Here is a 26,187-nt window from a genome sequence, read left to right on the forward strand (position 1 = left end):
TCCCTTCCAACTCTATGATTCTAAGTGAGAATTCTGAGCTCACTGAGCATGCTCAGTCCTCACTGGGCTACTTTTGGGGTCCTCCCCTTAAGCGGTTTTATTCTACATGCATTTTGTACAGTGCAAACTTAGGTGTTCTCCCAAGCCCTCTTGTGCTTTGATGGCACTATTCTGGCATCGTAAAGAGCAACACTGAGAATCAAAATGATTATTAGTATGAATGTGGATCTCCTTTTCCCATTAAAAATGCATTCTGCTTGGTATTGCTATCCCATTCTGAGACTGAGGCAGCAGCAGACTTTCTCCAGTCAGCTTTGATTCACATCTTGGCAGATTTAAATCCACATTAATAATACTGGCAAGTCCTTGACGTATTAAAGTATTGTACAATTGTACAGTATTGTACAATTTTAGAAACTACTTACTGTATTTCAAGATAACATCCACTTATATGTTGCGTTTTCTTTGCCGTTATCATTTTTGTTACAAAATAAATACATACTTGAGCAAAAACAACAACCCCGACAACCATAAAACAGTAACTTTTGGCGGGTTTGACATATGTTTTAACAGCATTGATCAAGTTAAATAATCAAAACAAACTGATGTTTATGTCATAAATTGTCATAATGATTTCAGATGAGTCAACAGTGTGATGCAGCAGCTAAAAAAGCCAATGCAATTCTGGGCTGCATCAATAGGAGTATAGCGTCTAGATCAAGGGAAGTAATAGTACCACTGTATTCTGCTCTGGTCAGACCTCACCTGAAGTACTGTGTCCAGTTCTGGGCACCACAGTTCAAGGAGGATACTGACAAGCTGGAACGTGTCCAGAAGAGGGCAACCAAAATGGTCAAAGGCTTGGAAACGATGCCTTATCAGGAACGGCTTAGGGAGCTGAGTATGTTTAGCCTGGAGAAGAGAAGGTTAAGGGGTGATATGATAGCCATGTTCAAATATATAAAAGGATGTCATATAGAGGAGGGTGAAAGATTGTTTTCTGCTGCTCCAGAGAAGCGGACACGGAGCAATGGATTCAAACTACAAGAAAGTAGATTCCACCTAAACATTAGGAAGAACTTCTTGACAGTAAGAGCTGTTCGACAGTGGAATTTGCTGCCAAGAAGTGTGGTGGAGTCTCCTTCTTTGGAGGTCTTTAAGCAGAGGCTTGACAGCCATCTGTCAGGAATGCTTTGATGGTGTTTCCTGCTAGGCAGGGGGTTGGACTGGATGGCCCTTGTGGTCTCTTCCAATTCTGGATGACTGAGTCAATATTCCCTCCACCTTATCTGCACATTTACTTATTTGGTATTATTTTGATTCCTTTCTTCAGCTGTAAGGTCAGTAATTTAAAGCCTGTCAATATGCTCTCACTTCAGCAGATGACTGACCTTCATGCTTTTCTCTTAATGCCATTGACTTATATGCCATTGCCCAGTTTTGCACTGATTCTGTGCAGACAAGCAAGTGTCACAGCTTTTTCTGGTATTGCAAACTGGATGGGTAGCTGAAATCTAAAAAAACTGAACACTTAGAAGTGAATTCAGATGCCCACGAGCAGTTTTTCTTAAGATTCAAAGCTGCTTCTTTATCATTTAGAAATGGTCTTTCAAATTACACCGCAAAGAACATTGTTTTAGGGCTGGGTTGTCACAGAATCTGCTAGATCCTCTTTCATTTCTTTCTTTCAAAAAAATATAATTTTCATTATTACAAATTCCAAAATCACATTCACATTCAAATATACATTTCCGTTAATATATTTCTTTATAATGAAATATTAAATGACTACCCTTCTTCCCCTTCCATTTAGTTCACTTTCCCCCTTTATTCTTTGTTATATATTATACTGTTGAATTTACCTTAATCACTTGTTTAGTTATTTTCCAAATGCTCCAAAAAAATTCCCACTCTTTATATACTTGACTTTCTTGTTCTCTTATCTTCCTTGTTAGACCTGCTAACTCTACATATTCTATCATTTTTATTGCCAATCCTCCTGACTGGGGACCTCACTCACCTCCCATTTTGGGGCTAACAAGATCCGAGCTGCTGTAGTGGCATACATAAAATAAAATTAAAATTCTGACAGCTGGGTACTTCTATCTGCACCATTCCCAAAATGAATGCCTGTGGTTTTTTAGGGAAATGTTTCGTTTAGAATCTGCTAGATCCTGAGCTGACCCTGCTGTGTCACAAGACAGCAACAGGCCTGATCCAGGCCTCCTTGCTGTAGCAGCCCAAGAGCTAGCACAGCAAAGAAGCGTTTTTCCTACATACCCCATGAAACTTCTGCGGATCCAGCACCAGTTGCATTGTTTGATTAAGCCCTGCTGCTCTCAGCCAGCAGCTATCAAGTAATTTTCTTTGGATGAGATAGAACTGGAACTTACAGTAAGTTTGTGATTTTTCTCTTATTAACAAATGCAGTAGAGCATAAGTAGAGGCATTCAGATTAAATAGCAGCTCTGCTCCCCGCCCTAACAACGCAAGGTATTTTTTTTTACTGCCAGTTGTTCTACCTTCAGACAACTCAGATATTGATGTACACCTCTTTTAATGGATTGCTTTTCGTACAGTTGCTGTCTTCAAAATTACCTTGGTAGATTTCAGACAACAAAGCAATGTACTTTGTGTATGTTCACAATTTCTTTATTCTTCATTATGGACTGCTCAACAAAAGCAAGGAGACTTTAAATGCTTTTAATGTGCCTCTCTCACAATATCCCATGACCTCTTACCTTTCTGCGGCAGCGCTGCTGCTTTTCTCCTGGCATTTAGTGCAACATATACCATGATAGTATACCTTTTTGGCAGTGAAAACGGCAACAGTTATACAAGTCAACATCTGCTCATCATTCAGTTGCTTCACATCCCTTTCAAAGTTGTGTTGTTGTTGTTGTTGTTGTTAGGAACCTATGTTAACTTAATGATTTCACCCATGGATGAAAGATTCGTGATTCTCAGGTCAGGAAATCATGAAAGCTTTATTGATAAAATCACCACACGATCTTAGCATCAGCTCCAAGTACAGGTTCAATCGTAAACAGAGTTCTGGGATACATGGCTAGTCATAAGAAAAACTTTTGTCCCAAAACTGTTGACACACACAGTCCAATACATAGCTGTTTCCTGCTTCTGATATATTTAATGCAGTTTATTGTTTATCTTTTTCACCACATACTTCTTAATTTATTTCCCTTCCCACTTATTGTTACCTGCTATTCTTTCCCCCAGTATTACTGCTTCTTTTCATTCTCCTTGTTTGGACAAAATCTCCATGCTCCACGGGAGCCTTCTCAACTATGACAGCTTCCCTGACTCTACTTGTAAACCATATTGACATGCTCTTGGATTTGTTTGCAGCTTTTCTATCAGTAGCATACATTCCAACCAAGCTTCTGTTATTGTGGTTTTAAACAACTTTCATGCATCCTAAAGAGAATTGGCCCTCTTGACATTCCCTTTTAACTACTTCTCCATTCCCCACCCCCTTTAAATTAAATGTGGCTATGCCTTCCACTTGGGACCCAGGTGGCGCTGTGGTTAAACCACTGAGCCTAGGGCTTGCTGATCAGAAGGTCGGTGGTTCGAATCCCTGTGACGGGGTGAGCTCCCGTTGCTTGGTCCCAGCTCCTGCCAACCTAGCAGTTCGAAAGCATGTCAAAATGCAAGTAGATAAATAGGAACCGCTACAGCGGGAAGGTAAACGGCGTTTCCATGTGCTGCTCTGGTTTGCCAGAAGCAGCTTTGTCATGCTGGCCACATGACCTGGAAGCTATACGCCGGCTCCCTTGGCCAATAATGCGAGATGAGCGCGCAACCCCAGAGTCGGTCACGACTGGACCTAATGGTCAGGGGTCCCTTTACCTTTACCTTTATGCCTTCCACTTACATATTTGTTAGTACTGTGGTTACTGTTTCCAACCAGTCTGACAGCACATATATCTCACACCAGATCTTGGGCACCCCTTGGGATGCAACCCTGGACTGAATCCTATGATTAAGTGTTCCAAAGCATTTACTACTGTATATCAAAAGGATGTGGATCTTTCTAAGAATTCAAATGCTCACTTTCCCAGTAATTGAGAATAAAGAACCATTTCAAGATTATTCTCATAGCTTTGGCAAAGGCATGGCAATACAATTCTCGTACCAAATCTACCTCCCTCAGAACAAAGCAAGGCATGGCAGGTATGTTGCTGCTACACAGTTCTTCGCAGAGGCAGCATTTCTCCCCTTTTTCCATCTATGTCATTTCATGACTTCTTGCATATTGTCGGGCTGTGTCCTATCGTTAATTATATTACCTGGAAGACTTATACCACTATTCTTTATGGAAGGATCATCCTGAATCAGATGAGTCTAAGCTCTTGATGGCTTTCAAATAGAAAAGAATTTAAAAGCTGATCTGCAAGCTTTCTGATATCAAGTGGCAGTTTCCCAGTTCCGCAGTGGTTTAACTATAACTCATTCTACCAGCTTTGCTTGAACCAAATTTTCCCCAGTACCTATGCTATATAAACCCTTTCCCCACAACAACACCCTGTTATCAATCCACTGAAAGTAGCTCCAGATTTGGTCATTTTTATCCCTCAAATGCTTCTTTGGAGATCCTGAATTTAAAAATCTTAGTTCTTCTTCTTCTAGGACTGCAGCACTACTTTTCTCAACAGCACTGGGATCAACGTGCACCAAAGCCATGGATTCTCTTATGCATTTTCTAGATGGAATTCAATATCCATATCATTCACACCTTGCAGACAAGTCACCTTGCAGTAAGCACGCCTGCCACCTCATTGCTGTTTCATCATCAAATGGGCCCCTTTTAAGCAACTATTTCTCTCTTCCTCAGTATGTTGCCTTCCTATCCCCAAGGCTCCATTCTCCATCACAACAGATTATACTGTGCCATAACCAGGCTAGCTATCCTATCCTCAAGGGAACAAAGAGCCAGGAGCTCAATGTCTTAGGGACACACCAGCAATTTGTTCCCTGCCAGCAGACATGTGATGCCCTGTACATTACACAGGAAGTTACCGTACTTACTGTACTCAGGCTGGCTTTCTATCTCCATAACTGATTGATTAAACCGAGTATAAACCTATTTTAAATTCAAGTGCTAAGGACTAGGCATGGTTAAGTCTGCTGAATCAGTGGGATTAAGCATGTCTCTGTTGGATTTATGCCTAAGTATTTAAAGGTGCATCATGAATAATATAAATACTGTTGGCTGCAAATATATTGCATAACCTAAGTATAAACAAGGAAAAAAAGAATGCCTCCTTGAGAAACTTCTTCTTGAACATCTGAAAACTTTTCAGTTTGTACCTGGAAGAATTGAGTTATTCCCCTCAACAAACATCCTGTATTCTCTTAGAAATCTACTGTGATTTGCAATAGTAAGAAAAAGCCCTTGAGACAGGGATGGACAATCTATTCCTGGACTACAACTCCCTTCAGCCCTGGCCATTGGCCATGTCAGCTGGGGCTGATGGGAATCCTACAACATTTGGAGGGCCATAGGTTACCCACTCCAGCCTTAAGACCTATGCTACAAACAAACTTAACAGCCATAGTTTCTTTCCAATGAATTTTTGTAGTTAAGAGTCTTTGAAGTGTGGGAAGCAGGCAGGAATCTAGCAGCCCTGAACACAATTTTACTATCTATAAAACTGAATTGTAACCAAAACTTTTAAAAAAACAACCTATAGTTCTCAGATTTCACTGCAAGAAACCAAATTGATCTTAGTTAAAACACGAAAGCTCATACCTATGACAAACTTAGTTGGTCTCTAAGGTGCTACTGGAAGGATCTTTTTATTTTTATTTAGTTAAAACAAAGTTGGTAGCATACAGATGCCTTAAGACTGGATGTGCTGTAGAGAGCAACTGATCTCTGCTGGATGAGGGGTGACCATGTATTTGCTTCATCTTTCAAATGTCAGGAGATGTGCTGGAAGCATAGCTATATTCATGACAGCTGTGCTTTTAGAGATGACAATGGCCATAAAACATAAGGTAGGAAGAAGCTGGACAAAACACATGTTTTGCTGGTGTGGAGTTGTCTTTCGTAGCCCAGTTTTGACCTGAGAGATGAAAACTGTTAATGTGCTTTCCAAAGGGGGGACACAAGTTGATAATTAAGAGCAGGAAATTAAGTTTGAATTCTGATTCTGAAATTTACTTGAAATCAGCCTTCCCTACCACAAGCATTTGCCAGATGTGAAGTGTGGCTGTGAACTAAGCTGTTTTACAAACCTGGCACTAGAAGGCTATATTCCCAACCAAATTTTGGATTTCCCAATTGTGTCCCAGTATTAATCACAGCTTCTGTGAACTCAACCACAGTTCAGTGACTTACATAATGCTCCTATTACTCGGCTACTCTGAGGAATACACAGCTTGAGCCGTTTTCCCGCCTTGAAAACCAGCGCACATAGCCTTCCAACTGGAAAAGGGGGGGGGGCAATATAGCTTTCCACAAGCAGCAACTACATTTTTTTGAAGTTATAAAGCGTATACACTTTAAAGGCATATGAATGGGGGGGGAGGGGACTTTCACCAACCAAGCACAGAAGCCTGTCCCTAAGCAAGCTTACTCCAGAAGTAAACAGCCACTGACTTCAGAATTGCAGCCTGAAACTACTACAAGGCAGTAGGACACAACTTGTGAGTTCTCAAGCAGCCAAGAAGTTGGTGGAGCAGATCTGGATAAATACAGCGAGTAGGGTTGCCACTTTTAGTTGGGCAAAATACGGGGCAGGTCAGGCAAAGAAAAGACAGGTTGTGTGGGGAATTGGGGGACTTAAAAGTGCAAAAACGATTTCAAAGCAATCTATTACAATGATCAAATGGAAGCAAAGTTCAAACTGTGACAGCAAACATTCCAACAACAACCCTGAAAGGAAATCCTCCCCACCTGCTGAATTTCTGCCTGCCGGAAGGATGATGAATGCACCCCCCCCCCCAAAAAAAAAGAGGGGAAGGAAAGAGGGGAAGGAAGAGAGAGAGCAACAAGTTCTGTTTCTCTTCCTCAGAGCTTTACCTCCAACATCGTAACAAGGTTTGCATAACCCCTCATCGAGGTACAGTAAATTTGAGACGTAAGTTTTGGGGAGCAGAGAAAAGTAGCAATGCCAATTTGAATATAAAAAAATGGGAGGGGGGCTCCCAGGTAAGCCCCGCCCCGCATAATCGATCACATGATGCACTGCACACTATTTGAATGGTAATGCCCATCAACTGGGGGTGGAGGGGCTCAGCCGCTTTAAAAAATTGATTGGTGGGGTGAAGACCCCCTCGACCCCTAGGAGTCGGCTCCTGCGGAGAAGAGTATTTACACACGCGGGCAGCAAAAGCGAAGTGGGTTTATAAAGTGGAGTCACTGACGGCGCCCTCCTTCACCCCACGGGCCCCGGAGCCGCAATTCCCACAGACCCCTCGTGACCACTCCACGCGCGCCGCAGGCTCCCTCCTCTCTTCCCTCCCGGCAGGCCTGGCGCGGCCCTCTTCTCCTTCTCCCTCCCTCCTCCTGCCTCCTCGCGGCTGCTATCGTCGTCGTCGTCCTGCGCGAGCCGCGCCGCCCGCTTCCCTTCGCCCGTGACTCCTCCCTCCCCTTCCCGCTCTGTCCCAGGACTGACATCACGCCCGGGGTTTCCATCGGACGAGGGGAGGGGAGGGGGTGAAGGAAAGAGGAGGAGGACGTTGTACGGAGCGGCTGCGGCAGCGTGATGGCGGCGGCGGCCGGGAGGACTTAAAGCAACGGCGTCGCGCGCCCGCTCACCTCGGGCTCGCGGGGTGGTTTTTTTAACCCATTCTCTTCCCTCCCGTCGCGCTCTTCCCTATTAAGCCGCTTCTCTCTGTTTCTGCGAGGGCTCGGGCTGCTTCTCCCTCCCTCCCTCCCTTTTTTCCCCCCGGGTAGGCCAAGAGGGAGGGCCAGAGAAGCGGCAGAGGGAAGAGAAGAGAGGGAAGAGATCCCGGCAGGCCCCGGAGCGCTCCTTCCTTCCTTCCTCCTCGAGGCCCGGCTGCAGCGCTCTCCCCCTCGCTGACTCCTCAGGAGAGGCCCAGGCAGGCCTGGCGGTAAGTGCGGCCCGACGGAGAGCGAAGGAGGAGGGGAGGCGAGTGCGCGCGGAGGGCAGGCTGTGGGGATCGGAGAGAGGTGCGCCATACCCGGCTTGGGCGCCTTCTGTAGGCCGCGGTGGGGCAATGGAAGGGCGCAGAGGGAGGGAGGGAGGGAGCCAGCCAGCCTCCGGCTAGACGGGAGTTAGGAGCCGAGGCTCCGATCTAAGGAAGGAAGGAAGGAAAGGGCCCGGCCCTGGCGGTTTTGCTCGGTTCTGTGTGGAAAGCGGGTGGACACAGGACGCGCTGAGGGGGAGAAACGCCGCTTTTGTTCAGCCAGTGCGCCTCAGGCCGGTCCGTTTGTCCGACCGCCTTCGCTTTCTCACACTCAGCCCCCGCCCTTCACCCCCATAGAGAGGCTCGCAGGAGCCGGCCGCGTTGGTGCTGCTGGTTGTCTTTTTCCCCCCCTCCAGCTTCCCCCGCCATCTCCCTTTGTTTACCAGGCGGCCGAGGAGAGGCGGTTATGCAGGACGCAGCGAGGCTTTCGCAAGCGGGGCAAGGAGGGGAAAGGCGGCCGGCCTAAAAAAGAAGCGGCGGCAGTAATAGTGGGAAGGGCGCCCCGCGAGGAGCAGCGGGAGACACCCGCCGCGATAAGGGGGGAACCGGAGGGAGGGGAGGAAGCCCATTTGTTTTGGCACCCACTAAATCCACGAGGCCCGCTGCTCATTGGCTGACAGACTGGCTATCAGGGACTCGGTGCGGTGCCTTCCTGCTGCTCTGATCAGTGGCCCCGCCTTTTGCTTGGGTTCCCTTAAATAAATATATATACCTGGGTTGATTGAGACCAAGTGGATGATCTTTGCTGCTGTGATATTCCAAGTTAGTTTGTATGGTGCCCGAAGGACGCTGACTTTCTAAGTACCGTAGCTAGAAATTACTCTTGTGCTGGTGGCAATAAGATTTAGCAGCACAAGAGTAATTTCAGCTACTTAACAGAGCTGGCCTTAGTATAGGATTTTGAAAGGGGCAATGCCATAGAAATCATAGTCGGGATCTGTGATTTGTACATTCACTGTGGGTCAGGAAGACAATTTTGTTATAAATCAGTCTTAGTATGTTTACTTGCAGTTTCAGTTCTCAAGTAAGCAGACAGGAGACTATAATCTTAACGTGAGTGAGCAAGCTGCATTTTACCGGTGCTGCAAATTTATAAAATGGTTCATGTATGCATGTTGCTTACAGCACAGTCCTATGTATGTTTACTCAGAAGTCAGATGAATTGTTATAATAGGACATGCTCTAGTGAGGTGGTTTAGGATTGCAGCTTTACTTTCAGAAGAAAAAAGTTCCAGTCTCCTTCAGCACTACGGTACTCCCTTGCTTTCCCTTGGCACTGTCACTAATGGCACTGCTAATTAGATCAATGTCAAAATGCTTCAGAAAGGATCAAATTGGGTTTTCCAATGTATGAAGTTACTTAGCCTCTGAAGAATAGTACTGACCCTGCTGTGTGAGCTTACAGGGTAAAGATCACTGAGAGAATCCATTATGAGTGTTCACTGTCAAACTAGGACTGGAGAGACTCAGGTTCAAATCCCCACTCAGCCACAAAGCAACATTGGGCCAGTCACTATCTCACGGGTTTGGTGTAATTAGAACATGGATGGGGAATAGGAATGCAAGGTTATAAATGTAACAAATAATTCAAGAATCTGATGAGTTGCACATATCCAGCTAGTTTACTGCAGTATCCTCAAGTAGATTACAGATTTGTAAACATTTCACATCTTTATTATTTGTGTATTCATTTTTTAGGGTAACTTGGGAAAAACAATTAACCGCTGAAGTTACATGTGAAATATCTGAAGAGCAAGGAAAACGACTCTCTTAAGTGGACTTTTCATATCCAGCTTCCAAACTGGAAGAACTTTATTTATATTTTTATTTTGGTAAATATTTACAATGAATGGGCACAGTGATGAAGAAAGTGCAAGGAACAGTAGTGGAGAATCAAGGTATGTGCTTAAAGATTTGCCTCTGGTAAATCTTATATTTTCCTTACATTTTTGTGAAAGTGAAGTCTTTACCATAATTAAATTGTTTGTTTTGAAGTTTTGGACCAAGCACTCTAATTTCAAATAAGGACTCTGGAAACTAATTGAATTTACTTAAAAATCAGAGTGTGCACAAGGACCAGGACCCAAGTCTAGTGAATCCGTTAATAATGTGCCTCCGGCAGTAATGGAATATGGTTAACTAACACTCAAATATGCATGTCTTTGCAACAGCAGTATACGTAATGGTTTAGATAGGGTGCTTAGCCCAGCCTGTCATATGTATCTGATTACACAGGACTAAGTGATCTCCATAGGATACATTTTGTGACCATATCTTAGACAGATTCCTGCTCCAGCATCATGTTCCTCACTTGCGTTTCTCACTTTCTGTCTCAGTGGTGTTTCATGTCATCCTTGTGTTGTGTTTATGATTGAGGTGAGAGGAGGGAGTTCCACCTCCATATTTGCATGGAATCAAGGAATGGTTTCATCTAGAGTGAGTGCTGGACATGGAGTAGCTAATTCCTGCATTCCATACTTACCTGGTTAAATAAACTTCAATCCAATTCTATACCATCTTAGGATTTGAGCCTTATTTCAGAGTAAACCCATTTGAAGTAGCACATAGTATCTTGGGACTTGTGCCAGTGAGGGTTATGTTCAGTCTCCACTGTTGCAGGCAGTATGCATTTGAATACTGGAAATCACAGGTGGGGGAAGCTGCTGTTGTATTCAAATTCTGCTTGTGAGCTTCCCATAGGCAGTTGGTTGGCCACTGAGGACAGGCCTTTGGCCCAGTCCAGCAGAATTCTTATATATACTTGTGTGTTACCCAGTCTTGCAGATACTGTAAAGGATCCAATCCTATGCCATCTTATTTGCAAGTAAATACTGTTGAATGGGACTTGTGAAGAGAGAGAGAGAGAGAATTGTACTGTAGTGAATTGAATTATATATATCATGTAGTTTTCCTTGTATGTTCATATCTTATGTGCTGTATAGAGTGTCTTGAGCAGTGGTTCTCACAAGCTAGATATCAGAACACTCCCTAGCTGAGTAGCTAGCTGTAAAATTGGACTTGCCTCTGATAAGAAGGCCTGTCTTAGAAGGCCACTTAAGGTGTCTCTTTTTGTTCTTTAAAGGGATTCCAAAAAAAACAAATGGATAGGTTTGTTTGTTCATGTATGTTGAAAACACTTTATGTTTATAAATTGGAAGCTTTAGAAAATGAGAGGAGCCCTGCTCTAATCCACCATCCTGATCATAGTGTGGCTATATGTAGTGAATGCTTCTGGAAAACCCACCAGTAGGACATGAAAGGAATAGTCCTCTCCCCACAACCCAGTAACTGCTATTCAGTATCATTGTGCCTCTGAACCTGCATGTACTGCTTAGCGTATATTGATGGCATACCTCTGAATACCAGTTGCTGGGGACCGCAAGTGAGAAGAATGCTATCATGCTCATATCTTGCTTGTGGGTTTCTCATAAGCGTGTGAGAACATGATGCCAATTGCTGCTTATTCCTGTACTTCATGACTATCTAATCCTCCTTTAAAGCCATCTCAGGCAGTGTACACCACACCAAATTTCAACAGTGAATTCTATAAAGTGTGCTGTATGGAAGAAGTAGTTTGTTTTCACTCTCGAACCTACTACCGCTCTGAACTTAAAATGTGAGGAAGAGCCCAATTAAAATTACAAGGTTTCCCCTTTGTCCTAACACTCCCATGAATATTCTGAATTTGGTAATGTTTTGGTGCAAAAATAATGTGACCCTCCATTTTTATTGTAGTATGGAAACTCAAGGGCAGCTGTCATTTGAGCCTTAGCTACTATAGCACAGACAGCTGTGTCACAAAGATGGTTGCTTGATTTGTAGATAGGTGGTCCCCATCAGTGCTAGTTGAGCAGCCTGCAGTTACTAGTGAGGTTTGGCATTGCCTGTTTCTTCAGCCTGGTGGAATGTGGAGCAGAAGCTACCCAGAATTGCTCCTGCTTTACATCCCAGCTGTCATCTGCAGACTGGTAGTTTGTCATTTCTCATAATACATCTGGAAATATATTGGAGACTTGGAAGTAGTGCTTGAGAGGCAGTATAATTGTGCTTATATGGATAAAACTTGGGATGCTGATAAAGTTGCCAGTTTATGTTCTGTTTTTAACAATTTTGATAGTTTGAGTATGCTTTTCTATAAGTGTAATTGGTGGACTCATTCATATATTTTCCATATTAGTGGAATATAAAAGAGATTCCCAAGTCATGCTCATTGGTAGACTAATATGAAACAAGATAAATTTGTAATTGAGCCATTTTTATATTTTATAAAGATGCTCTACATGTCTGAAGTCTGCCTGTCTACTTGCTGTTCTTAACAGCTTTGCTTGCATTCATGGGAAAGTTTTGGTCAGAAAGTTGTGGAATGCAATAGAGTGTCTTTGTGGCATCTGACTTCTCAGCTGTAGAAGTTCCCCTTCAAAACCCTCCCAAAATGTCTATTTCCCTCAGGAAACTACATTGAGTAAAATCACTTTAAGGCAGCCTGAGAAGGCTTTGTGATATTGCCAGCCACTACCACTTCAGTCTCATACTTTTGTATTCTTACAGCTATTTGTATTCTACTGATAATGTGTATTAGATACCCAAGGATTAACTATAGCTGTGTAAGATAGATGACATGGAGAGAGGTGGGCTAGGGCTAGTTAACAGACAGAGGCCAGGAGGCTGAGGGAATGAGATAGGGGGATGCTGGAACAGTGTCTGTGGAGTGGTGGGGAAATAAGAAAAGCATGAGGTATATGGCTGTAGGAGAAAAGGAATGTAGGATGCATGTACTCAGGGATGAAGGAGGGGAAATGGGTTCTGACCAGGGGCATCACATGGGGGAGAGCTGCTGGAGTGATTGACCTGGGTGCATTTTTCAGGGGAGGGGTGCTGCTGCTCACACTGCCCTCTCCAAGCCAGCCGTGCGCTGCTTTGTGAGGCTGGGATCATTCCAGCCTCACAAAATGGCTCAGGGCTGGTGTTGTTCCAGTGGCAGCGAGGACTGGGCTGGTGCACAGTGAGCTCCTTTCGCCTCCTGCACCCATCCCCCGGCGCATGTGCACCCTGGGCACTATTAATGTATGCTCCGCTGCTGGTTCTGACTCTTGCTAATACCGCATTAAAATACATGTTCCCATCTGAATGTCTCTTCTGTCATGAATTCATAAGATGGTCCCTCCGTCTTAATCCTCATTTGTGAAAGCAGGGCAATACCAACAACCTACCTTTACAGGTTTTTTTCTTTTTGAATAGTCTGATATGTATGTATTTGAAACACTAGAGACTAAAGAATGGTATAAATGTGTGTGTGATTATTATTGGCAATTAGCATGATGATACTACCTTTTCCCTGCTGGGTTTGCCACTCTGATCCTTAGAAGTATCCTTAATTAAAATTATGAAAAATGGTTAAATCTGGGTTTAGCTTTCAATATCTCATTTTATTGTTTAGTAAATCATTTGGTTAATCAAAGTAGCATATTGTAAAACTATATTCAAAAGAATAGAATTTCTTGATTGGTTGACAGCCCTAGTAATAAGTAAATGTGTCCTATCTAACAAATAGTTTGTTGGGGTAGAGTCTGTTTTATGTGTCATGGCACATATTCTCAAAACTGATTCTAGATTCTCAATCTCCCCTGGAATCAACAGATTGCAGCTTACTGTCTCTAGTTCTTTTGTCTGAGACCAGTTTTAATTCTAACTTAATTTATAAATTATAAATCAGGGTTTTTTTATTGGTACACTGTTCTTTTGCCTCAACACTGCTATGAACCAAATGAGCTGTGTTATCTGTAGTTACAAAATTACTTTGAATTCAACCAATTTGATTTTCAGAGGAGCCTGGGAAGCACTGAGTACGTTTTTCAACTAATACATTGAACAGGCTTTATTAGTTTGGTAGTACTTAAATTCTTTGCAAGGCAGAACAATAAAGCTAGGCTTCAAAGGTCAGTTTAAGGTCTTTAGGAGTCAAATCTGGTCACAGAGGTCATATTGTGGGAGGTAAAAATTCTTAACTTGTGGAAATTGGATAAATGTAAATTCTGTAATAAGGATTATTGAAAAGTGCCAATACATGTACAGGAAATTGTTTTGAACTTAAAACAAAAGTTCTTTTCTGAACTTAGGCTCTGTTGGTCTACTTATTTAATGAGCATTTGATCCTGGTCCAACTGCACTGGCTACCAATTAGTTTCTGGGCCCAATTCAAAGTGCTGGTTTTGACCTATAAAGCCTTAAACAGCTCAGGACCACAATAACTCAAGGACCGCTTCTTTCCATATGAACCTACCCGGACCCTGAGGTCATCTTCTTAGGCCCTTCTTTGTGTGCCTCCTCGAGAGGTCAGGAGGGTGGCAACACGAGAATGGGCCTTCTCTGCAGTGGTTCCCCATCTGTGGAATGCTCCCCCATGGAAGTTCACTTGGCGCCTTCACTATACACCTTTAGGCGCCAGGCAAAAATGATCCTTTTTAACCGGGCCTTTGCCTGACCTGATCTACATACTATACCCTTTTTAAAATGCTGGCTCTTTTTACGGTTTTTTAATTGGGTTGTTTGTACAGTGGAACCTCGGTTTATGAACACCTCGGTTTACGAATTTTCGGTTTACGAACGCCGCGGACCCATCTGGAACGGATTAATTCACTTTCCATTACTTTCAAAGGGAAAGTTCGCTTCAATTTATGAACACTTCAGTTTATGAACAGACTTCCGGAACCAATTACACCCATGCTTCGGGTTAAGTACACTTCAGGTTGAGTACTCCGTGGACCCGTCTGGAACGGATTAATCCACTTTCCATTACTTTCAATAGGAAAGTTCGCTTCAGTTTATGAACAGACTTCCGGAACCAATTGTGTTCATAAACCGAGGTACCACTGTGTTTTGATTTTATGTATGTGATCCTTTATGTGAACCGCCTTGAGACCTTCAGGTATAGGGCGGTGTAGAAATAAAATTAATAATAATAATTAGGTGTGCTGCTTTTATGAGCAAAAGGTTTTTAACTTGAGGTTTTTGAGACTTAATTTTGTTGGTGCAGCTGTTAGTACTGTATGTAAAATCATTAGCTCTTTGCTTTCAATGTGACACTGAAATGTATTGTAACATTGTAGATCCTACTATTTTCTGAAATGGTACCATTAGTTGTATGTAATTCGTATTCATTTGAGACAATGTTACTTTAAAATGTTTTTATTTTCAGAGACCTGTTGTCCGATCAAGCCGTGTGTTTTTTTTAAAAAAAATCGGTAATAACAATATGCAGCAAATCTTGGCCTAACATGTTCCTCCCTTTTCCATTTGCAAGGGGAGGAAATTGAAAGATTCCATGTTAAATTACACTTCAGTTCAGTTTCTGTGAGTTCAGATTTGGGTTTGTTTGAACTAACAACAGAAAACTTGTGCATTCAAAATTAAAAGTGAAAGCTTTAATATCCCACATTCACAAAGGAAGTACACAAACCTAAGTCTTAGCACAGCTCATTCTTGTAATGCAGAACTTTGATAAATTATATTTGTATTGGGGCTTTGTGTAATATCCAGTTGTTCCCCTGGACTTTTGATCCAGTAGGCTATGTCCATTCAGGGAAGATGAGAGGCCATTTTTGTTCCACTTCCCAACATCCTAGCAGTAGCAGCACCCCCCCCCAAAAAATGATCTGAACCTCGAGTTGATGTTGAGGGTGGTATTAGGAGCTACCTAGGGAGGGGAATTGGCAAAAATCACATTGTCTCTTTTCCCGTGAGTGGCTAACCACTTCTGACACACTGGTTCTGGGAGCACTGACTGAATATCACCTATTGAAAATAGCAAAACAAACTTGAACCAAAAATGCACCTGCTGCAGCAAGGGGGTAGCTCAATGGTAGAGCATCTGCTTTGTATGCAGAAGGTCCCATGTTCAAACCCCAGAAGCACCAGATCTCACAAAATTGCACCTGCTGCTTTAGCAACAATTAAGGAGCTCGTGAGTTTTCATATTAAAGTTAAGGATTGGATATTATGCTTGCTCCAACAAAGTCCATTCTTGGCTAATTTAAAATACTGTTTCTGATAGTGTATGAAGTAAATATAGCAAGATACTTGTCATGTTTGGATGATCATATCTCAAAGGATATTTGAATGAGACCTGTTCCTCCTCATGCAGCTATTTCATGTTGCATGAGCAAATGAAAGCCAGGAAGTTTCTGTTAACTATAGTTTCTCACTATATTGAAACTGGGCACAATAGGTTAATGGCTTCCAAAGACGCCATGTTATGAAACTACAGTGGTGCCTCGCAAGATGAATTTAATTCGTTCCGCGAGTCAATTCGTTTTGCGAAAAATTCGTCTTGCGAATCGCGGTTTCCCATAGGAATGCATTGAAATTTCTTTTTTTTGCCCACAGGAACGCATTAATTAAATTTCAATGCATTCCTATGGGAAACCGCGATTCGCAAGACGAATTTTTCGCAAAACGAATTCGTCTTGCGAGTCACCATCAAGATCGCAAGACGCATTCGCCTTGCGAAAAATTTGCCTTGCAGGGCATTCGTCTTGCGAGGTACCACTGTAACTTTAAACTGTGATGTTATATCTTGACTTTTTTAGAAGCCATAGTTTTCCAGTTCAGTAGTAAAACTGATCCTGAGAATTCCTGGCTTATTTCCCAACCTGTGAGAAGGAAGGAACAAATTGTCTATGTCAGGGGTGTCAAACTCAAATTCATCGGGGGCCGCATCAGCAGTTTGGTCACCCTCAAAGGGCCGGTTGTATCTGTAGGACTATGTGTCCACTCTTTATTATCATAAATTATTGTCACTGCATTCAATTATTACTGTTTATTGTAATAATGTAAGTAATAACTAGCTCTGAAAGCAGAAACATAGTCAGAATAATGGCAAGTAGATATTCAAATGTACAATTATTGTACAATTTATTGAAAAATGATTTTTGGTAACTGCACTGGGTGGTGGAGGCTCGCTAGGGTTTCATGCAGGAGCTACTGGTACCTGGAGATGCTGGGGTCCTTCTGCATGCAGGACAGATGTTCTGCCAGTGAGCCACCACCCTTCACCAAAGGGACTGGCTGAGGTTGACTCACTGGAGCTGCTCTCCTGGTTCCAGGGTTTAAGGGCCAGAAGTATAAAGCAGCATCCTATGTTTCTGAGGAGAGGGAGAGGGAGGGGAGGGGAGGGGAGGGAGGGAGGGAGGAAGGAAGAAAAGAGGGAGTGGGAGGGAGAGAGGAAGGAAGGAAAGAGGGGAGAGAAAGAAGAGTAGGAAATAAGGAAGGGAATAAAGAAGGAAAGAAAAAGAAAGAGGGAGAGAAGATGGAAAGGGAGAAAGAAGGAAGTAGAGGGAAAGAAAGAATAAGAATGAGGGAGAGGGAGAGGAAGAAAGAAGGAAGGAAGGAAGGAAGGAAGGAAGAAAGAAAAGAGGGAGCAGGAGGGAGAGAGGAAGGAAAGAGGTGAGAGAAAGAAGAGTAGGAAAGAAAAAATAAAGAAGGAAAGAAAAAGAAAGAGGGAGAGAAGACAGAGATAAAGAAGGAAGGAAGGAGAGGGAAAGAAAGAATAAGAACGAGAGTGAGGAAGAAAGAAAGGGAAGGGGGGGTCGCCGCCTTGATTCAGCGCCAGAAAAGAGCGCGAAGGGACCCAGGGGCAAAAAGCATTTCCCGTGCAGCATGAGGCAGCGGGTGTCCGTTTTAGGAGAAGTGCGTAAAGCCTCAGAGTTGCACGTTCGTGAGGCTGAGCCGCTGCTGAGCTCACGTTTATGAGGCTGAGCCACGGCAGGAGGAGGAGGTGAGGCAAGAGGAGGTGGAGGCAGCGGCTTGCCGGGTCGGTGCCCAGCAGCGCCGTGCGGAGAGTCCCGAGCCTCTGGGATGCAGCAGTGCTCTGTAGCACTTTGAATCCTCCTCCTCCACGCGGTGCTGCTGGGTGCTTTGCCTGTGCTTCAGTAGCAGCAGCAGCCGTTTCCAGGCGCCGAGCCGTGGCAGGAGGAGGAGGATTCAAAGTGCTACAGAGCACTGCTGCGTCGCAGAGGCTCGGGACTCTCCGTGCAGCGCTGCCGGGCGCTGACCTGGCAAGCTGCCTCCTCCTTCTCCTGCTGTGGCTCGGGGCACTCCACCCAGCGCTGCTCCGGCTGCCTTTCTACCCCCCTGCCCCCAGCTGTTTGTTGGCGCTGCGCTTCAGCAGCAAGGTCCCGCTGCTGGGTCCCGCTGGCTGGGGCGCTCGGCGGGCCACATGACGAGGTCTGGCGGGCCGGATTTGGCCCCCGGGCCTTGTGTTTGACACCCGTGGTCTATGTGTTTTGTTTTGTTTTTTGTTATTAGGCCAAGGTGTGATCATCTGAATGCAATGTTATACTCAAACTAGCTGGCCCTGCCATGCGTTGCTGTGGCTTAGTCTGTTAAATGGGCCCTCAGAGTCCCCCTTCAGACTCCCCTGTTGGCCCCACTGTGGATTAGTCTGTTAAATGGGCCCTCAGAGTCCCCCTTCAAACTCCTCCCTCCACCCCCCGCGGCTCACCCCTGTGATTGGCCCCAGTCTGTCCCGATCCATGACCTTTCCCATCCCCTCCTCCCCCATCCCCCACCCAGGGGAGCCCCCACCTCTATTTGGCCTAGTCTGCAGACCTCTACTTGGCCTAGTCTGCAAAGCCGAGCTAAGCTGCTGTGGAGTGGGAAGCTTTCCTACCTGCAGTACCAGTGTAGCCACTGCTAGAGGCCGCTGTTGTGCAAGGTCTCCTGATTTTATTTACCAACATGCACTTTAGGGTGAGTTGTGTGTTTTTGAACACAGGCGTTTGGGTTTTTACGTGGCCCAGGTGTGACATTTGTCTTTGAAAACGGTATGAGCTTGCTATTTCAGTCACGTTTGACTTTGTGTTAAAATTTGAATGCAATCAGTCCAGCGGTTTTGTTGAACATTGGAGAGGAACACACATGCCCAGTTTACGTATATGTGTGTGTGTGTGTGTGTGTGTGTGTGTGTATGAACAAAATGATGTCTAATTAGTTTGTCTGAAACACTTACAAATTTAACTGATACTTATATAATTGCTTTTTATTAACTGATGAGTAGGTGAACAGGAAACTGAAAGCTGATAATGAAATGCAATGGGGGAGGGGGAAATGATATTTCAATCTGGAGGCACTTGTATAGTATGGTCAAATTGATTAAATCAACACCTTAGCTAGGTTGGGAACAGATTAATAATAATGGATCCTAGCCAATACAGAAATTGTATATTACTAACATCAAGTTTTAGTAGGGAAATCACATCCATCTAGTTAGAAATAACATATTGAAATAATAGAAGTTGATATGCAAATAGTAATGAAGAGATTATTTTGCTGCAGATGTGAAAGCTTAAAAAATACACAAAATAAAGCCTTTGCATTGATGGACCTAGGGAGGTTATCAGTAGAATAGCCCCCTCCTTGACCTGAAGAAAATCATTGTTTCCAAGACTCAATGTTAATCAATTTAGTATTTGGAAATCATAAATGGAATTGTCTTATGTCAAGTACTCTGCAGACCATCTGATACCTATAAACATTACTAATGCAAGCTGTGGTGATTATAAATAGAGAGAGTGTGTGCATGATTCTACTTTATTCAAACAACAATTTGGAGGACACCTCATTTCAATTGGATATGTAGGTGTGATAACATTTATAATAACGTAAAGAGAGCCCCTGCTGAAAATAGGCCACCATCCGATTTTCCGCAGTGGCATACTAGATGTCCCATGACAACAATGGCCTTCACCCTTTAATGTTCTCCACCAACAGGTATTCAGAGCCATAGGACCAATAGCTATTGCCACTAATAATTATTGATGGAGACCTTTCTGCAGTGCTATTTTCCCATTAAAAATAGTATAAATGGAAACAGGACCAATTCAGAAAATTGCTTAATGATGCTGAGCAAGAGTGGGGTACTAGGTTTGTTATTTCTCTTTCAAATTTACTGCATTCCTGGGAGTTTATGGCATTCTTCTGCTCGCCAAGGGAGGAACATCCAGCTCTTTCAAGACGGGCAAAGTGTGGACACTGTCAACTGCTGTGTCAGTGACCATGTTTTCTTATGAGTACAGTTCTTGATGGTACTCTGCTCATTGCTTCATCTACTTGTTGCAGCTTGTGATGATCTCTCCCAACTAGGTTTTTAGTGGTGCAGTTTTCCTGATGGTTTGTACAAGGCTTTCTTCATGCCTGTGTACATTTTGCAAGTGTTACCACTGACAGCAGCAAGTTGAATGCTCTGGCAGTAGTCATTGGCACATTGTGTGGCAATCCACTGGGCATCACTCCCTGCCTGTCTTAGTGCATCTTCTCACAGGGTACACACTTGTAGGTCATAAGAGCTCTCACTTTGCAAGCAATAACAGGCTCCATTTCCTTAATGTCAGCCTTTAGTGAAATAGAGGACTCTGGGAATAACCAGAAACTGGGGTTCATGGTAGAATGCATTCTGGAACTGAGAAAGCGCGGCATTTTGGGAAATGGGCTATGCCGACCTTTTTCTGGAATGTGTTCTGGTCTTCTTTAAGAGCCTTGTGTGAAGTGCCTTTCCGTGCTAATTGCCTTCTGTGTGAGATAACAAGAAAGAGGGGGTAATTTTCAATTATGGGTTGGTTGCAGGATAAGGCTTAGCTGTGAAAGGGCGTCTAACCTTTGCCAGCTACATGGGGAGGTGTCAGGGAATAGGAGAAGGGAGTGCCTTAGTTATTTCTTTGATATGGGTAAATCATATACATCTGGCTTTTGTCCTGTCAAGCTATAAGATGGATGTCTATCAATCGGCTATTGGCTAGTCCCTAATTAAACAAGTATGTTAATTGATTAATTCAAACTTTCCCTCCTGGATAAAAAGTTCCCTCCTGGATAAAAAGTCCCGTTCTTTGTAATGGAAATTGCTCTTAGCCCTGCTCTAAGCAGAGGCTTTTAGTCACTTCTTGGAGGAACTTGCCTAAGACTCTTGCCTGATTCCTACCTTCGGGAGAGGGAGCCAAGGTGTTAGTAAATTCTGTTCTGTTTGTGAGTACTTTCTCGAGTTTAGTCAGTATATTTTACAATGTTTTTATTTTGTTTACCTGTAACCTGTAATTGGGAACTATGTAATTCTGATATGATATGTGGTTTTCTTTAAATAAACCTGAAAAAGATTATTTCTAGTCTGTGGATTTTTGGGGAACTTCCACGAGGCAAAGCTAAGTCTAAAGTGCTCCAGACTGCTCGCTCCTACTGTTTTGGAATTTAGTTGTGCTCACGGAAAGTGAACACAGGATGTGCAGCTGGAAAAGCAGAGGGACTTATCCCTTTTCCCTCTGTCTGGGCTGGCAGCAGTTATTTGCAAAGGGTGGTGGCAGCATTTTTATCAATTGGCTTGTTTTGGGGAGATAGGGTTGGGGAAAAGCCCTCCCCTGGCTAGTGAATCCTTACTACACAGCCTCAAACCAGTCAGAGATCTGTGTGTATCGCTCTGTTTGAAATATATCAACTATTGGTTGCCAAGCTCCACAACACAAGCCATTAGAAAAACTACATTCTAAATATATGAGTCTGAAGTTTAAAACAAATTTTTGTCTGTCTGTCGGAGGAAGCTGCTTGTTTGCAAATGTAAGCAAAAGCATGCAACTGCATGTCCATAGCTCTAAAGCACGTGGCAAGGTCTTGATAGGGTGTTATTAACATTTGAGCAATTGTTATCTGGATGGGGAAACATCAACATTCCCTTGTCCAGCATGCAGTGTTCAGTTACCTAGCAACTAGATGTCTGAGGTCATTCCATTCTGTACTTTATCCTATGTTCTAAGTATGTGTGTTCCAAAAAAGAAGAAGCTTATTCCAGGGTCCTTAATTCATTGACACTCGTTTTGAGAGATTTATTGGGAGAACTCCAACTTCCAGATGCAGGCATTGCTGCAAAGACTGATAATCAGCTGGGCATACTGTTGAAGCAACAACATTTACTATCTAAGGCTAACACTAAGGGGCTTTTAAATGAGGACTGCACACCTGGATCTGTTCTTCAACCTTCTTATAATATTTACTTTTAACTTAAAATTGCAGCCAGTCAGATGATGATTCTGGTTCAGCATCAGGTTCTGGATCTGGTTCAAGTTCTGGAAGCAGTAGCAATGGAAGTAGCAGCCAATCGGGAAGCAGCGATTCAGACTCTGGTTCAGAGTCTGGCAGTCAATCAGAATCTGAGTCTGATACATCTAAGGAAAAGAAAGTCCAGGCTAAACCTCCAAAGGTTGATGGAGCTGAGGTAAGGTGGACTCTCTCCACATATGGGAAACTCTATTTAAATGGTTGTTGTATTAAGTGAGCATCTGCATACATAGTGTAAATTAGAAAATACTTTAGTAATATGAAACATTGGAAATGCTGATAAAAATATCAGATGGCAGCAGTGCCAAACTTTCACATTTCTAAGAAATGCCCAGTGTTGACATTAACACTGCCTGGGTTATTTAGCAATGTGTGTTGTATCCACTAGTGCCATTCCATTTGTGTAACAGAGTTGCGCTCGCACAACTTCACCCTCCTCTCCCATGCACCCTCAAAATCTGCTCTAGAGGATTGGAACACCCTCCAGAGCAGGTCTGGTGGGTGCAAGAATTCATGAGGAAAGAGAAGTACCACATATGGAACTCAGTTCATGCAGCAGTGAATACGTTGGATGTTTCTGGCAACCCTTAAGTAAAAGTCTCTTTTAAGTTTAGAAGGAACTTACAAAATATTAAAGAATCGTGTCTATTTTTTGCCACACAAAAGGCAACAGTATTATAACCTTTTAGATGCGGTTTTGACGATGACATGATATCCTTAGCATATCAATATAACTTTAACTGTTTCAGTTGTTGAATCAAGTCCCCATGCCACCCCACCTTAAAACATGCACAAATTCAGCATGGCATATTTTAGTTGGAGTGGTTTGAATTTGGTGTGTCATGCTGTGGTGTTTCACCTGAGCCATTCAAAATCTGCGAAGAGGGTGGCTTGCACCTGGCCTCCCCCTTATATAAACTAGAGGTGGGCTAGGTGCAGTCCACAAGCCTCTGCCCCTGATAGGCCCAGAAGGAGATGCCTGTCCCTCACCTGGAAGATCTGCTGCAGTCGAAGGTGAGCGGGACCAGGTGGCCACCCCACCCACCCCCCCAAGCTGTCTCAGAGGGTCTCCATGGAACAGCTGTGGCCATTCTGTGCAACAAATGATGCCTCCCCGTCCCAGATGAGCAGGCCATATTAGATGTGCCTGCAACCAAACAATGGAATCAAGTTCACAATAGACCCTCCAATATAGCATGCCTGGTGAGACAGTGCTTAAAAGGACTATTTAAAAGTGCCAGTTGATGATGTTGCAGTTTGGAATTAATTTATTATTTCTATGTTGTCAGTGAAAGAAATGTAGATATATTTCAATTGTGTTCATTTGTTTCTTAAGGTAAGGCTTCTGAACAGTGATTAAGATAACTTTTCTTGTATTTAGGATCTGCCTGTTTCTTGTAAAGTTTGGGACTTAACTGAAGAATGTATTTTATTGCTTGCGTTTTATATGACTACATAATGTTTTTATTTGAATTCTGCTTTAGTTTTGGAAATCAAACCCAAGTATTCTGGCTGTACAGAGATCAGCAATGCTCAGGAAACAGCAGCAGCAGCAGCAGCAGTCAAAAGCAGCATCCTCAAACAGTGGCTCAGAAGAGGTGAATAGAGAGCTAGTATTTTAAATATAAATGTAAACACAGATTTTTACTAGGCAATGCCCGTATCTTAAAAGAGAAAACAGAGTCAAAGCATTCGTTAAGTAAAGTTACCCTTCAAATCATTGTCCTGTATACCACTGTAGATGCGAACTGTTACCTTTCTTCTTCCTTTCAGTATTGACAAGATTATAATATATGTATTCTAATTCCCTTGTAAAAGAAAAAAAGGTGTCGAGTTCAAAAGGGCTGGAGGACCAATTCAGGGGCTAATTTGACAAGCAGCTTTAATGAGGCAATCAGTAGCTGGACTGAGGATCAACTTTTCAAATGTCCCTTGCCATCCAAACTTAATGTACAGTACCATCCTTCCTCATCTTACCTGCAAAATTACCTGCAACTTCGGTGTTGAAATGGTATAGCAGTGTTAGGAGAATGACGGTTTGTTTACATCCTTATGGACCTTATATTTTGTTTTTCTGTGTAGGATTCATCAAGTAGTGAAGATTCTGCCGATGACTCATCCAGTGAAATCAAGAGGAAGAAACATAAAGAGTAGGAAATTAAATATTACATAGCTTGATGTAGTGTTATAAATTTATCTGATAAGTAGAGCACATGATGTTATCAATGTTATTTTATCTCAGAGGTTGCTTAGTATCCAGTGAGTAAACTACTTGCTTATCTGTATACTTTTATGGCTATCCATATAGTGACACGTCAGGATTTGCATATTTAAGAGCTTAGCATGGAAACATTCTCATTTTAGAAACATACAACTGCAACAGTATTAGGAGTTTAATTGACCAGAACATATTTCTTTTCAAGAGGTCAAAGCCCCTTAAGTGTAATCTGGTGAATGTTTTCTGTGCAGTTGGCCAACCAAAATGTTTGCTTTCTATCACCCCATCATTCTCTCACTGAGGCAGATCTGGTCTCTGACATCACACTTATATATACTGATATAATGCCTCCAAAGCATGTTACTAGGTCAGGACAGTTCTGTGCCCCTTGCTTCACTGAGATTTACTTCATTTAAAAGCTTTCCCTAGAATTTACATACTACTTCGTTTATTTAATATATGAAGGTTTGAGTATTGATGGCAGTGAGAAAAAGTCATTAACGTGGAAAATCTATAGTTAGCATTTCATTTTAATGAATCTGGAATCATCCCAGATAGTTCTTAAACTGTGTGAAAAGCTGTAGAGATAGAATTTTTAAACAAAGTGGCAAATAACTACATACTTAAATATCCCACAAATTCCTGTAAATCATTAACTGTTGATTTCAGTCATGTAAAGTTAAAGTTTTAACCCTTTCCCCATAACCCCTTCCATCTATATATATTTTTCTGCTAATTTCACTATTGTTCAACATTGCTGTTTTCAAAAATGTCAGGATAGTGACTCACTCCCCTAAAAGTTTATACTGAAAAAAATTGATTTTATAAGATGATTCTAACTTCTGTTGATCTATATTTAGGTATATAAATGTGTTTTTTTGTAATTTTAATTTATGTAGTGAAGACTGGCAAATGTCTGGGTCAGGGTCTGTCTCTGGAACTGCTTCAGATTCTGATTTGGAAGAAAGCAGAGATAAAAGCAGTTGTGAAGAGAGCGAATCTGACTATGAGCCAAAAAACAAAGTCAAGAGCAGGAAGCCTCCAAGCAGGTATGTGAAAAATATTTTAGATTGTAAAGTGTCCCCCTTGTTTGGATAAATATAAATATCCTCCCTACATGTTGACATCTAGGAGTCCAGTAAGTAGATAAGCTTGTTTTTGTACGCTAGGATGCAGAAGAAGAAAAAGTTGTCTTTTGGCTGAGGGGGCATCTCCATATATTTACTATTTTTCTTGCCTCCATAGCAGAATGATCTTCTATCTAATTTAGACTGCTTTAGGCCAAAGCTTGGGCTGATTTTCTGTCTTGCAAGTTTTGTGCTCCAAGGACAAGTGGAGTCGATTTTACAGCTTCCCGTCTTCCTCCTTTATTGAAGATAGTTAAGAAAAATGGGAGGCTGCATGAGAGATCAATTGTGCCTTATGGCTTGACTTCATATCCCAGGCACCATAGCACCAGCCAGTTGTGTCGTAGTTCCTTATTCCTTCTCCAACATTCCTGTGTCTCCTGGTGTCTCTCCACCCCTGGCATAACATCTTTTCCTGTTTGTGACCTTCAGTTTCTGGAGGGTTTTGTGTTGGGTTCATCGCCTTAAGGTTCTTTGTTGTGCAGTTCCCATTTCTTAGCCAGAAATAATTATATCACTGTAGAGGGAAATTGCTACATCAATAGTAACATTCAAGAGACCAAATTATGA

The 26,187-nt window shown here is 42.8% G+C and overlaps 1 protein-coding gene across 4 annotated transcripts in view; it reads left to right on the top strand.

The window, feature by feature from the left end:
- The first annotated feature begins 7,591 nt into the window (after positions 1-7,591).
- CHD1 (chromodomain helicase DNA binding protein 1) overlaps positions 7,592-26,187 on the top strand; it is a 49,034-nt gene continuing 30,438 nt past the window's right edge. For 2 of the 4 annotated variants that reach the window (XM_035099670.2, XM_035099673.2), the window contains exons 1-6: positions 7,593-8,082; positions 9,877-10,076; positions 22,228-22,429; positions 23,757-23,870; positions 24,355-24,422; positions 25,390-25,539. In XM_035099670.2, the coding sequence (XP_034955561.2) occupies positions 10,024-10,076; positions 22,228-22,429; positions 23,757-23,870; positions 24,355-24,422; positions 25,390-25,539 (587 nt within the window). In that variant the 5' untranslated portion in view covers positions 7,593-8,082; positions 9,877-10,023. Of the gene's footprint in view, positions 8,083-9,876; positions 10,077-22,227; positions 22,430-23,756; positions 23,871-24,354; positions 24,423-25,389; positions 25,540-26,187 lie in introns of all 4 variants that reach the window. The other 2 variants (XM_035099672.2, XM_035099671.2) reach the window with 2 other exon arrangements.

Source organism: Zootoca vivipara, chromosome 11 (genome assembly GCF_963506605.1).
Source record: "Zootoca vivipara chromosome 11, rZooViv1.1, whole genome shotgun sequence".
Taxonomy (NCBI): domain Eukaryota; kingdom Metazoa; phylum Chordata; class Lepidosauria; order Squamata; family Lacertidae; genus Zootoca; species Zootoca vivipara.